General features: G+C 39.1%; 1 protein-coding gene across 1 annotated transcript; it reads left to right on the forward strand.

Moving 5' to 3' along the window:
* The first annotated feature begins 3,893 nt into the window (after nt 1–3,893).
* On the forward strand, nt 3,894–7,639 carry LOC307123047 (GTPase IMAP family member 9-like). The gene is made up of 4 exons (XM_079811425.1): nt 3,894–3,962; nt 4,285–4,403; nt 5,757–5,805; nt 5,947–7,639. The coding sequence occupies exons 1-4, from the start codon at nt 3,956–3,958 to the stop codon at nt 6,750–6,752; spliced, it is 981 nt and encodes a 326-aa protein (XP_079667551.1). The 5' UTR covers nt 3,894–3,955; the 3' UTR covers nt 6,753–7,639.
* Nucleotides 7,640–12,132: the final 4,493 nt, after the last annotated feature.

A 12,132-nucleotide genomic window follows, 5' to 3' on the forward strand; every position in this document is an offset into this window, starting at 1 on the left:
TACTTTCGTAACCCGGTTCTCTGAAACATCGAGTGGAGAGATCCACCAGCCTTGCCCCGCTTGCCGCACGAGAAGCGAATATTCTTACTGGAGTACAGTAGCGCGTGCAGGCTATATATGCCCGCAGGTAAGGGCCGGGGCCTTACCAGGCATTGGCTGCGCGCTCCTGCCTGTCTTGTCAGACTTGGTGCAATTGGATGCTTCTGCAGAGGTCAGGTACGGATGCCCTTCCCATAGGTGGATCTCTCCACTCGATGTTTCAGAGAACCGGGGTTACGACAGTAACCTATTGTTATAACATCAGCCCCCCACTGGACTAAAATTATATTGTATTTAAAAACATGAAATGAAATAAAATAAATTAAAATAGACTGACATAACATACTGTTTGATATGGGATTAAAATAATCTGCAGTGGATAAGATATAAACTAATGATTAATTATTTTAATAATTCCTCAGGAAGAGCTTTCGTCAGGTCACCTGGCTCACACTCGTTTGGTCATGGCTAGCAATGAGCAGCAGAAACGCATTTCAGACTTTTTTTGAGTAACGTTACTGCTAACACGGTTAAGAAAAGTAAAATTGGGAATTCTTCTCAAATTAAGGATGTAAACAACGACGGCGACTAAATCCGCGCCAAATGCTGACCTTGACACTGACACAAACTCTGTTCAGACATCCGCGAGCAGCGAGGTTTGTGAGCTGGACGTTAACATGGACTCTCACCAGTCTACTGAGGTCGGGACTAGGGATGCTCATATTGACAATTTAACCGTTAACGAAATGAATTTTGACCGAGTAATAGCCTACTATCAGTTAAACGTTTTTTTTTTTTTTTTGCTGCATCACCACATTTTTATAAGAAACAATATCGAGTCTATTAAACATAAAAGAACAACAAATATATCGGTGAGAACACTCGTTTTAAGTCTACATACACTGGGACTGCATATCACAATTTTCCCAATGTTGATTCTTCTTGCAATCGTAATGCAATGGACTATGGCCTACATTAAACCTTTAAATAAAATGTTTACACAGTCATATACAATAAACGAGCTTGCACAGCGACAGGAAATAAAAATTCACGCAAAAAACCTGCCTACCTTACCAGAGCATGTGAGCAAAGCGGAGCTTCACTCATGAACTGCTCACCGGTAAAATGACGTGCGCTCAAATCCCGAGACATGACATTTCTCTGTAGCCTACTGTAGCCTACTATACTTGTAGCCATTAAAACACGTTATTAGTTTCAGTTTAAAAATTATAATGTTATTTTTTTATTTCATTTACGTTGAAAAGTAAACAGGACACATAAGATGCATAATGTCAGAAGATGGGGGTCTTCAATAAGTTCAATAACACTTCAATAGGCTTAAAACAAAATTTTTCTCTAATGTGAATTTCGTTTTGTATAAATTGTATCTTAATTGTAATCTATGTTTAATCAACCAAATTGCCCGGATTTAATAAATAATAAGCAAATAGTAAAGCATAACAGTATAACAGACAATGACATGCAGGCGGCGGCGCAGCGTGAACAACGGCTTAAATGAACAACTACTAGAAAATAAAAACAAATTTAGTCAGGGGCAGCCCTAACTATTTATTTCAGATAGACCTATACTTTATCCAACATGTCACAAATTGAGTTCTGGGTTGAGCATGCGGTGCTGAGTGGAATGAGCTTCAGAAATGAAATTTGCATTTGCATTGCATTTGCAATCCTTTGCAGCACCCCCACTTCCCACTTCCCACGCCCCTGCACCACTTAGACATGCTACTTTAAAAAAATGTAAAACCAGTCAAGGTGTGGCCTGCTATTTTTATATGAAGAAAAAAACTATTCCGGTTCTTCAAAGCTTCAAACGGATTCAGTGTTTTCGTTTTGTCATCTTAATTTGTTAATTATTTAAGTGAAAAATATTTAGTGTAGGCCTATTTATTTTATAAATAGCTGGATTCCAGCTGTTTATTAATTTTTCTACCTCAGAACGAAAAACAAAAAAAATCAAGCTGAATTCTTGTTTTTCGTATTAAAAAAAAAGGAAGAAAAAGGAACCGTTTTCAAATTTTTCTGCTTTCAATGTTAAATTAAATAAAAAATGACTAAAATGATAATAACAAAAAACGAAAGGAAATCACACACCAGATATAGCCTACTTGAATCCTGCATTCATTAGCTTCTTGAATCAGATAATGAGTAAGTGTACACAGGAACGCCATCCAGAATCACAGCCTAACGTTGGATCATGTGAGATGATTGACAGCTTTACAAGCTAATGATATCACAGCTGCCGGATCAGAGGGGAGTCATCACTAGCTCTGTTAGCTGTTTGAGCTCTTCAGATCGCATAATTCATGCGCACATGGACTAAGAGCCCTGGGGCCTGTACCATGAAGGTAGTTGAACAAACTCAGGGTTACAGGATTGGTTTTGAGTTGACAAAACCAAACCGATGCAATCAGGCTTTATTGGTACCATGACGCAGCTCATCAACTTTCTCTGTCAACTCAGGCTTTGATCCTGAGTTTAGGATTTTAGCTGTGACATCAGTAATGAACAGCCAATCACACTATGTGGATCAGTGAAAATGACATCTACTTCTCGCGAGAGATTTCTCTCTTCTGCAGAATTGATTTCTCTCTTCTGCAGAATATTACATGATTGAAAATATTAAGAATTTAAACAAATGTACACAGGAAGAAGAAAAGAGCTGTCAATGAAAGCTGTCAACTTTAAGAAAAATCTTACTTAGTCAGTACAAGTAAAAGTTATAAAGTTAGTTTAGTTGATATATAGAGATAATTGAACATTTAAACTCGCATGTAGTCATTTTTATAGCTTTATTTATTGATTTTAAAGCTCATTTGTATGACCTTTATATACATTAGGCTATTTATATTAATTTTAACTATGTGCCCATTAATGATTGATTAACTAAAATGATACATGTGTAAGTGAATAAGGGTATATAATTACTTAAATGATATCTAAGTCATTCAAAATTATTATTATAATAAATAAGCATTGTTAAAAGCCAGACACTTTAGTCTTTTAAAATCATTTGCTATGTAGTGACCTTTAATTTGGAGTAGAAACAGGGGGAGTGACTTCATTGCATCAGAGGTGTGTCACTTTGCTTACAGCTGATTGGTCTAATTTCAGTTTGAGATCTCTTATCCAGACCATAACTTGCCCTGGAGCAGGTTAGCCGTGGAGCGTTAGTTACTATGGAGATGAACCCTGCTAAAAGCCAAACCACTTTAATGGTACCTAAAACCCAGGATTGGCACAAACTAATCTTAAACATATCTGGCTAGCCAGCTAAACCGGCTTCATGGTATAGGCCCCTGGCAGATTCTGGATATTGTATGTAGCCTATGAACACAAATAAAAATAATGCTTTATGAGTGATGATTAACCCTTTGTGCAGATCAAGTAAGAGTGTCTGTGTATGATCAGGTTTTAACAAGTAATTCATTTTAAACAACAATAATCTGCGGCGGTGGGGGCCGTCTGTGCTCTTTGACGCGAAAGGGGTGGTTCTACTACAACACCTGTCTGGTCGCCAGCGACAACATAATGACGTCACACATTTTCCGAACCAACTCTCAGCCCCCCTCGAATGAAACTGCTTCCAGCGCGCCTGGTTGCTTAGGTTTTTGGACGCAGCCAATGTGTGTTTGAGAGATGCAAGTATTTGTTTATGCAGTCTGATTGCTGGTAGATGCAGGTGTAAGGGAGTAGTTAGTCCAGGGAAAGTGAGCAGAGTGTTTAATGGAGACGGGGAGCTGGGTGGAGTAGGATGTGACACATGATCCACTAATAAAAACAAGTCTAGCAGGTGTATGGTCCTGTTTATAAGCACTGGGAAAACGAAACTCTTCTAACAGAGAAGAACAACGCAGCTTAGCAGTTGGAACCTGGACCATGATTATTTGCTTCCAAAATGAATGGTGAGAGAGAGAGAGAGAGAGAGAGAGAGAGAGAGAGAGAGAGAGAGAGAGAGAGAGAGAGAGAGAGAGAGAGAGCATGTATGCTATAAATATTCAATGATGTAAAGCTAACTAACAGGGGTACAAAATAGTAATACAAATAAAAAAAGAAATTGAAATAGACCAAGTGAAATACTAATCAATAAATCATTTGAATGCTTTATAATCCACTTTAAATGTTTTGCTTTTGTTTGATAAAAATATTCATCAAATGGCAGATTTTTTTTACTCATTTTCATATTTAAAAGCAAGAACAACAGTTTTGACTTCATTTTCTCAATAGATATGGACAACAATGAGACTTCTAATGGACAACAATCAAATAAGTCAAGGGGCTCAACTTTGTTGCACTACTTGCCACCTGCATTTGCTATATTTGCTATCCTTATATGGATGAATCCGGTATGTACTATGAAATTTAATACATCCAGAAGCCATATAATTATGGTACTATTGGTACATATTTATATATTGGAACAAATCATTCTATTGTTAGTATTGGGACATTTTATGTGAGATTCCATATCACAGAGAGCATATAAATTTAGCCCAAAGAGCACTGCCAACATAGGGAACAACACTGATCACTTCACAGGAAGTGGAGAGGAAAATGTACTTAGTCATTGCGCACCACCACCTCAGTACAAGAGGAAGTTTATCTAAAATAAATTAGATGTATAAGTGTCTGGCATTAAAGAGTTTAATGAATCTTAGACATGGTTTATATACAGCAGTTATTGTAGTAATGCAATTATCATGATCCATGCATAACAGTTGAAACACACACAATATTACCAAATCATTTTTATATTAAATATTGCAACAGAAATCTCACTTGATCTGGGGTCTATCACCTATAATTAAATCTAATATGCGACCCTGGACCACAAAACCAGTCATAAGGGTACATTTTTTAAAATTAAGATTAATACATTTAATCTTTAAAATTGCTATTAATACATCATCTGAAAGCTGAACAAATAAGCTTTCCATTGATATATGGTTGGATAGGACAATATAAGGCTGAGATATTATTTGCACGATCATTTGTTTTCTGCTTCCTCACTGGGGGATATCTGCCAAAGTTCACTTCCCTTGACAAAATGTGATCATTTGGAACACCTTGTAACAAGTACAGATGAAACTCACATTCACCCATATTAAACTTTTCAGTTATAATGGCATAGTATATCTGTATAATATATACAGAATATAAAATACACCCATGTATTTATGTAAAATATAAATGTGACCCTGCATGGGCCACAAAACCAGTCATAAGTCGCACAGGTATATTTGGGGCAATAACCAACAATACATTGTATGGGGCAAAGTTATCGATTTTTCTTTTATGCCAACAAGGATATTAAGTAAAGATCACGTTCCATGAAGATATTTTGTAAATGTCCTACCGTAAAAAAAAAAGAAAAAAAAAAGAAATATATATATATATATATATATTTTTTTTTATTTATTTATTTATTTATTTATTTTTATTAAAAAAAAATTCCGGTAAATATCTTCATGGAACGTGATCTTTACTTAATATCCTAATGATTGTTGGCATAAATACACTTGTTGCAAGGTGTTCCGAATGATCGCATTTTGTCAAGGGAAGTGAACTTTGGCAGATATCCCCCAGTGAGGAAGCAGAAAACAAATATATTATCTTGCACATAGGCAAATGAAATGTTGAAAGCTAATATAATGTGATATATGTGAAACCATGTATAATATTATGTCATTAACTTTCAGATACCTGACAACAATCAAAATCAACCAAATCACAATCCGAGTAATTTAGGTACGGTGTGTTTTAAAATCTTAAATACAGATCTAAAAATATTGATAGACATAATACATACTTTTATTTGTACCTTTATGATGAAAAAGAGAGTGTGAGGACTAAATTAAAAATAATTAAGAATTCTTATTAATCATCCAGGCGAACCGCTCCGGATTCTTTTGGTTGGAATGACAGGGGCAGGAAGAAGTGCAACAGGCAACACCATCCTGGGAAAAAAGGTTTTTAAATCTGAGATATCGTCCTCCTCTGTGACTAAGCAATGTGAAAAAAATAATGCAACAGTTAATGGAAGAAAGGTATTAGTTATTGACACCCCGGGTCTGTTTGACACCAGCCTAAGTACAGATGAGGTGGTCAACAGAATTAAACTCTGCATTCCACTCTCCTCTCCTGGTCCACATGTCTTCTTAGTGGTGATTCAGCTGGGCAGATTCACAGATGAAGAGGCAGAAGCTGTTAAAATCATTCAAAACATTTTTGGTGAGGAATCCTCCTCATACACCATGGCACTGTTCACTCATGGAGATCTGCTGGAGGAGAACATTCACACATTTGTGCGGAACAGCCCAAAACTGCTCAGTTTCATCAAAACTTGCAGTGGAAGATTCCATGTGTTCAACAATAAAGAACAAAATCCTGAACAGGTTGTTCAGTTGTTTGAACATATTGACAAAATAGTTACTGGGAATGGTGGGCAACATTACACCGATGAGATGCTTGAAATAGAGAAAGCGATTGAGGCAGAAAAATGTCACATCCTGAAAGAGAACGAGGAGCAGAGAAAGAAGGAAACAGAAGCTCTGGGGTCTAAGCTTGATGGTGAAGCTTTTCAAAAAGCAAAAGAAAAACTGGACAATGAATTTAAACAGCAGGCACAATGGCAAGCTGAGAAAAACGTTCGTAAGCGGAAAGGTGGGTTCTCTTTTTTTAATGTTTTTCATTAACAAACATCTTTTTTTCAAAAGAAACTTGAATCTTGAAAAGACCAATGAAATAGAAATAAACAAATACAACTTTCCTGCTTTGCTGTAGCTATGTAGCTTTCCTGTAGTTCTCCTGTAGCTCAAACAATAGAGCATGGCGCTAGCAACGCCAGAGTTATGGGTTCGATTCCCAGGGAAAGCAAGAAGTGACAAAATATGTACTTTGAATGCAATGTAAGTCACTTTGGATAAAAGTGTCTGCCAAACGCATAAATTAAAAATTTTACTTGATAAAACTCATATTTGAAAACAAAAATTAAACAGAATATATAAAATGCAAAATATATAATTACACAAATGTGCATTAGAGCTTTACCACTTATCCCTTCAGTATGTGTAAAACAAAACAATACCCTAAAATAGACATTTGCCTGTCATCTCAAGCATAGGCAATTGCTGTATCCAAAATTTCTCACTTGTTCGCTGCTTATGTAAAAGAATGTTTTATAGTGCACTATGTTGAAGGAAAATATACGCTTTTGTACTGTTTGTATTGCACTATTTACATTTTAAATTGAGCAGTGATATAACTGTTAATATGAACTTATAATGTGACACGTAATCACACGTGACAACTATTTTATTCTAATAATCCTTTACAGTTTTGACAATTGGGGGAAGATTTCTGTACTTTCAGGCCTTTGCCTCTACCATAGTTATAACTACAGCATGTCTATCATTCAATAAATGTGTTTTAAAAGTGCTTTAGAAGTATTGTTAATCGTCAGTTTATGTTAACTTATGAATTAACTAATGTTAATGAATGGAGCCGTATTGTAAAGTGTTACTGAACAATAAAGAATCATTCATTGAGATCATTTTCACTCAATAAAGGGCAGGATTTAATCAAGATTAAAATGTAAAAATGTTTATCCCCCAGTTTCACAAACAAGGCTTAAGCCTATCCTCAGAGTATAAATGCATGTTCAAGCTGTTTTAACTGAAAGCAGCTTGCAATGATACATCTTAAAATATAGCAGTGCTATTGTTTTATCTCAAGATGCACAACAGTACTGTTTTCTGGCATGTTTATAATAGCTACTTAAATGTCCTAATTGAACTAAGGCCCTAATGCTGACTTAATCTAAACCCTGTCTGTGAAACCAGGCCTAAATTTGAGAATAAATAGTCTATACATTTTTTAAGTATTTCATGCTTTGATGAACACCATTGCAAATACAAAAATCTGAATGGCTGTTTAAAACATTTACATATTGTTTAGAAACAGAAAGTAGTGGGTTACCAATGTCACGGCTGCATTTCTGCTGTTCCATAAGCGCCATCTGCTGTCAGTGAGTAGCCTTGGATGTTTGGAATTACATAAGGTACAGTGCCCTCCACAATTATTGGCACCCCTGTTTAAGATGTGGTTGTGGACTTCTAAAAATTCTCCTTTTTTTTTAAACAACATAGAACCTAAATGCAAAAAAAAGAGAAAAAGTACAAGTTACATTAACTACATTACTTTGGTGGTAAAAAAAATCACACATTTAGAAAAAAAAAAAAAACTTGAAATCATGTGTCCCACAATTATTGGCACCCCTAACAATTCCTCTGAAAATTTTTATTGATTTTTTTTTAAATATATTTTTCTGTAGTTGCTAAAGTTGGTCAGGGTATCTAGGAACTTTTAATTAGTAATTCATGACTTCCTGTTTCCCTGGGGTATAAATATTACGTGACACAGAGGCCTAATTCTCTTACCCATTTGTCAACATGGCAAAGACAAGAGAACACACCATTCAAGTAAGGCAGATGTGTGTCGACCTTCATAAGTCAGGCAATGGCTACAAGAAAATAGCCACTCGCCTTAACTTACCCGTATCTACAGTCAGAGGAATCATTAAGAAGTTTAAAACAACTGGAACAGTGACAAACAAGGCTGGAAGAGGTCCCAAGTTTATCTTGCCACAACGCACAGTGAGGAGGATGGTAAGAGAAGTAAAAAAATTTCCTAAGCTCACTGTCACAGAATTGCATCAAAGAGTGGCATCTTGGGGTCACAAAGTCTCCAAAACAACCATCAGACGCTCTCTACATGCCAACAAGCTGTTTGGGAGGCATGCAAGAAAAAAGCCTTTTCTCACTAACACTCACAAACGTAAACGTCTGGAGTTTGCTAAGCGGTACTGGGACTTCAACTGGGATCGTGTGCTTTGGTCAGATGAGACTAAGATTGAGCTTTTTGGCAACAAACACTCTAAGTGGGTCTGGCGTAAGACAAAAGATGAGTATGCCGAAAAGCACCTCATGCCCACCGTGAAGTATGGTGGAGGATCTGTGATGCTGTGGGCCTGTTTCTCTTCCAAAGGCCCTGGGAACCTTGTTAGGGTGCATGGCATTATGAACGCTTTGCACTACCAGGACATTTTAAATAAAAACCTGATGGCCTCTGCCAGAAAGCTGAAGATGGGTCGTCATTGGGTCTTTCAGCAGGATAATGATCCAAAACATGTGGCAAAATCTACACAAAAATGGTTCAGCAGTCACAAACTCAAGGTCCTCCCATGGCCATCTCAGTCCCCAGACCTCAATCCAATTGAAAACCTGTGGGGCGAGCTAAAGAGGAGAGTGCATAAGAGAGGACCCAGGACACTGGATGATCTAGAAAGATTGTGCAAAGAAGAATGGTCAAAGATCCCTCTCTCTGTGTTCTCCAATCTTGTGAAATGTTATAGGAGGAGATTAAGTGCTGTCTTGTTGGCAAAAGGGGGTTGTACAAAGTATTAACATCAGGGGTGCCAATAATTGTGGGACACATGATTTCAAGTTTTTTTTTTCTAAATGTGTGATTTTTTTTTTTTTACCACCAAAGTAATGTAATAAAATGAAAGGTTGGATTTTTGTCTTTTTTTGCATTTGGGTTCTATGTTGTTTAAAAAAAAGTAGAATTTTTAGAAGTCCACGACCACATCTTTAACAGGGGTGCCAATAATTGTGGAGGGCACTGTATGTCCAGTACATTACAGGGGTTGGACAATTAAACCGAAACACTGGCCAATATGTGTGGCCTGGCCAATCTTCACTGATTTTACATTCCATCAGTAAGAGCAGAGTTAAATTAGCAGAGAAATAGCAACAGCTGTACATAAAATATTGCAATCCACATGCTTATGTCAGAGAAATTGTTGGTGCATGTCTTGCTGGCTTATCTGTGACCAGCACAGCAAGTCGTTGTGGTATATCGACAGTATCCAAGGTAATGTCAGCATACCACCACGACGGACGAACCACATCCAACAGTAGTAACTGTTGAAGCAAGAAGCTGTCTGAAAAGGATATCTATGTACTAACCTGGATTTTATCCAAAAAACATAAAACCACAGCTGCCCAACTCACTGCAGATTTAAATTTGCACTTCAACACTCCTGTTTCCACAAAAATGGTTAGTCAGGGAGCTCCACAGAGTCAATATTCATGGTCAAGCTGCTATAGCCAAACCTTTGGTCACTCGAGCCAATATCAGTTTCATTGTTTCCAACAGTGCAAATCCTGGGCTGTGAACAATGTGAAACATGTATTGTTCTCTGAGTCCACCTTCACTGTCTTTACCATATCTGTAGTAGTTACAGTGTGCCCCAAAATGGCTTAACACCTGGACTGTTGCTGCCCAGAGTGAAGCACGGGGGTGGATCAGGATCAGTGCTTGATGGGTGTTAGTGCCAAGGACTACCAAACCTTTCTGGAGGACCATGTTCACCTAATGGTTCAAACATTATACCCTGAAGGGGGTTGCTGTGTATCAGCATTATATAAATGCACCAATACACACAGCAAGACTTGGGAGAGAATGGTTTGATGAACATGAAAGTGAAGTCACCTGATCTAAATATTTTAGGCGTTTTCCCCACTCTACTCTAAGGCCCTGTCCCAAATGGCACCCTAAACCCTCACAGTCTTCCTACGAGTCTGCACTTTCATGACGTAAAGCCGCTCTGACTGTCGGGAAGAAGTCCGCTACGGAACCCGCACCAGTGCGGCCTCGGCAGAATATCGAGGGCGCATTTCGACCACAAAGGGGGTGTTCGCGAGCACCCTTCTGAGACCTAAAATGACAAATGGGACACCCAACGGTCTCATGGACTTAACAGACACGTGCATGCAGCAGCCATTGTAAGTCCACAAGACCGAAAGTGCATATGAAGGCCCTGTCCCAAATGGCACACTTCATGTGCACTTTCGGTCTTGTGGACTTACAATGGCTGCCGCGTACGCGTGTCCGTTAAGTGTCAGGACCGTAGGGTCTCACAGAGGAGTGATGGGAGCATAAAAGGAGGAGCGATGAAACTGCAAGACGAGAGAGGACCAGGCCTGGACTTTACGTTTTTTTGTTTATTTTTTGTTGTGTGTGTGTGTGCGGCAGTCGTCCGTGAGGGGGTTCAGCTTCTACTTTAATTTTGTTCATTTATTTATTAAAGTCTTTAAATGTTTGCCGGTTCCCGTCTCCTTATTCCCATATCCACAAACTCTACTACATTGGTGCAGAAACCCGGGAGGGAGGAAGGAGGGACATGCTGTCGAAGAGCCCTCGCTGCTGAGGGGGATCGCGGTACTGAGGAGGTCGGGCAGCACGTATGAATGAAGACCGCGAGGGGCTGCCCGAGCGAGTGAAGAACCGGTGGGACGGAGAGCTAGCTGCCATGCCCCTGGGTCCGAGAGGGAGCGGAGGAGTCGTCGGCGCTTGCTGTGAGCCGGAGCTTGCTGCCGTCCGCCATTTAGGGGCAGAAGCAGGGAGCATGGGACTCGCTGCCGGCTCCCTCAGTAGGAGGAGCCACTGCCAGCCGTCAGGGGGTGAATCAGGATTGAGCCGTCCACCAAGCGTCCAGTGCCATCGCATGGCACCGCGAGGAAGAGCCTGCCAGCTGGCTGAGGACCGAACGACAGTGTGTCCGGGAACTGGACCAGAATTTTTTTTCCTCTCTTTTCTTTTCTCCTCTCTCCCCTCTCTCGTTCTGTTACTCCTCATGCTCCTGGCTCTGTTTCTCTCACCTCTCTGTCCTTACCCCCAGGTACCGCTGCCGGTGTGATCGGCCCCCCGGAGGCGGGGTTGAGCGCAGTCTCGGGAGTGCCCCCCGGCCTGCGAAGGGCGTTGTGGGAATGTGGCAAGCAGCGAGTGATAATGAGTTTAATTTATTTATTAAAGTCTTTAAATGTTCGCCGGTTCCCATCTCCTTCTTCCCATATCTACAAACTCTACTACAAGGCCTACATGCGCTTACATTTTAAGAGAGAAAACATGTGAATAGATTAACGTTATAAGTTAGCGGTTAACACGAACCCGTCCAAAACAGCGTGTCGCTGTGTGCATCTGTCACATCGGTCTTGAACATGTCAAATAAAA

Source organism: Gobio gobio (genome assembly GCF_949357685.1).
Source record: "Gobio gobio genome assembly, chromosome: 3".
Classification (NCBI taxonomy): Eukaryota; Metazoa; Chordata; class Actinopteri; order Cypriniformes; family Gobionidae; genus Gobio; species Gobio gobio.

Bases quoted from the DNA above. Each gene is read 5' to 3' on its own strand.
- LOC307123047 (XM_079811425.1), top strand. The intron at 4,404-5,756 runs GTATGTACTATG...ATTAACTTTCAG, and splicing joins TCCTTATATGGATGAATCCG to ATACCTGACAACAATCAAAA. The intron at 5,806-5,946 runs GTACGGTGTGTT...TTAATCATCCAG, and splicing joins TCACAATCCGAGTAATTTAG to GCGAACCGCTCCGGATTCTT.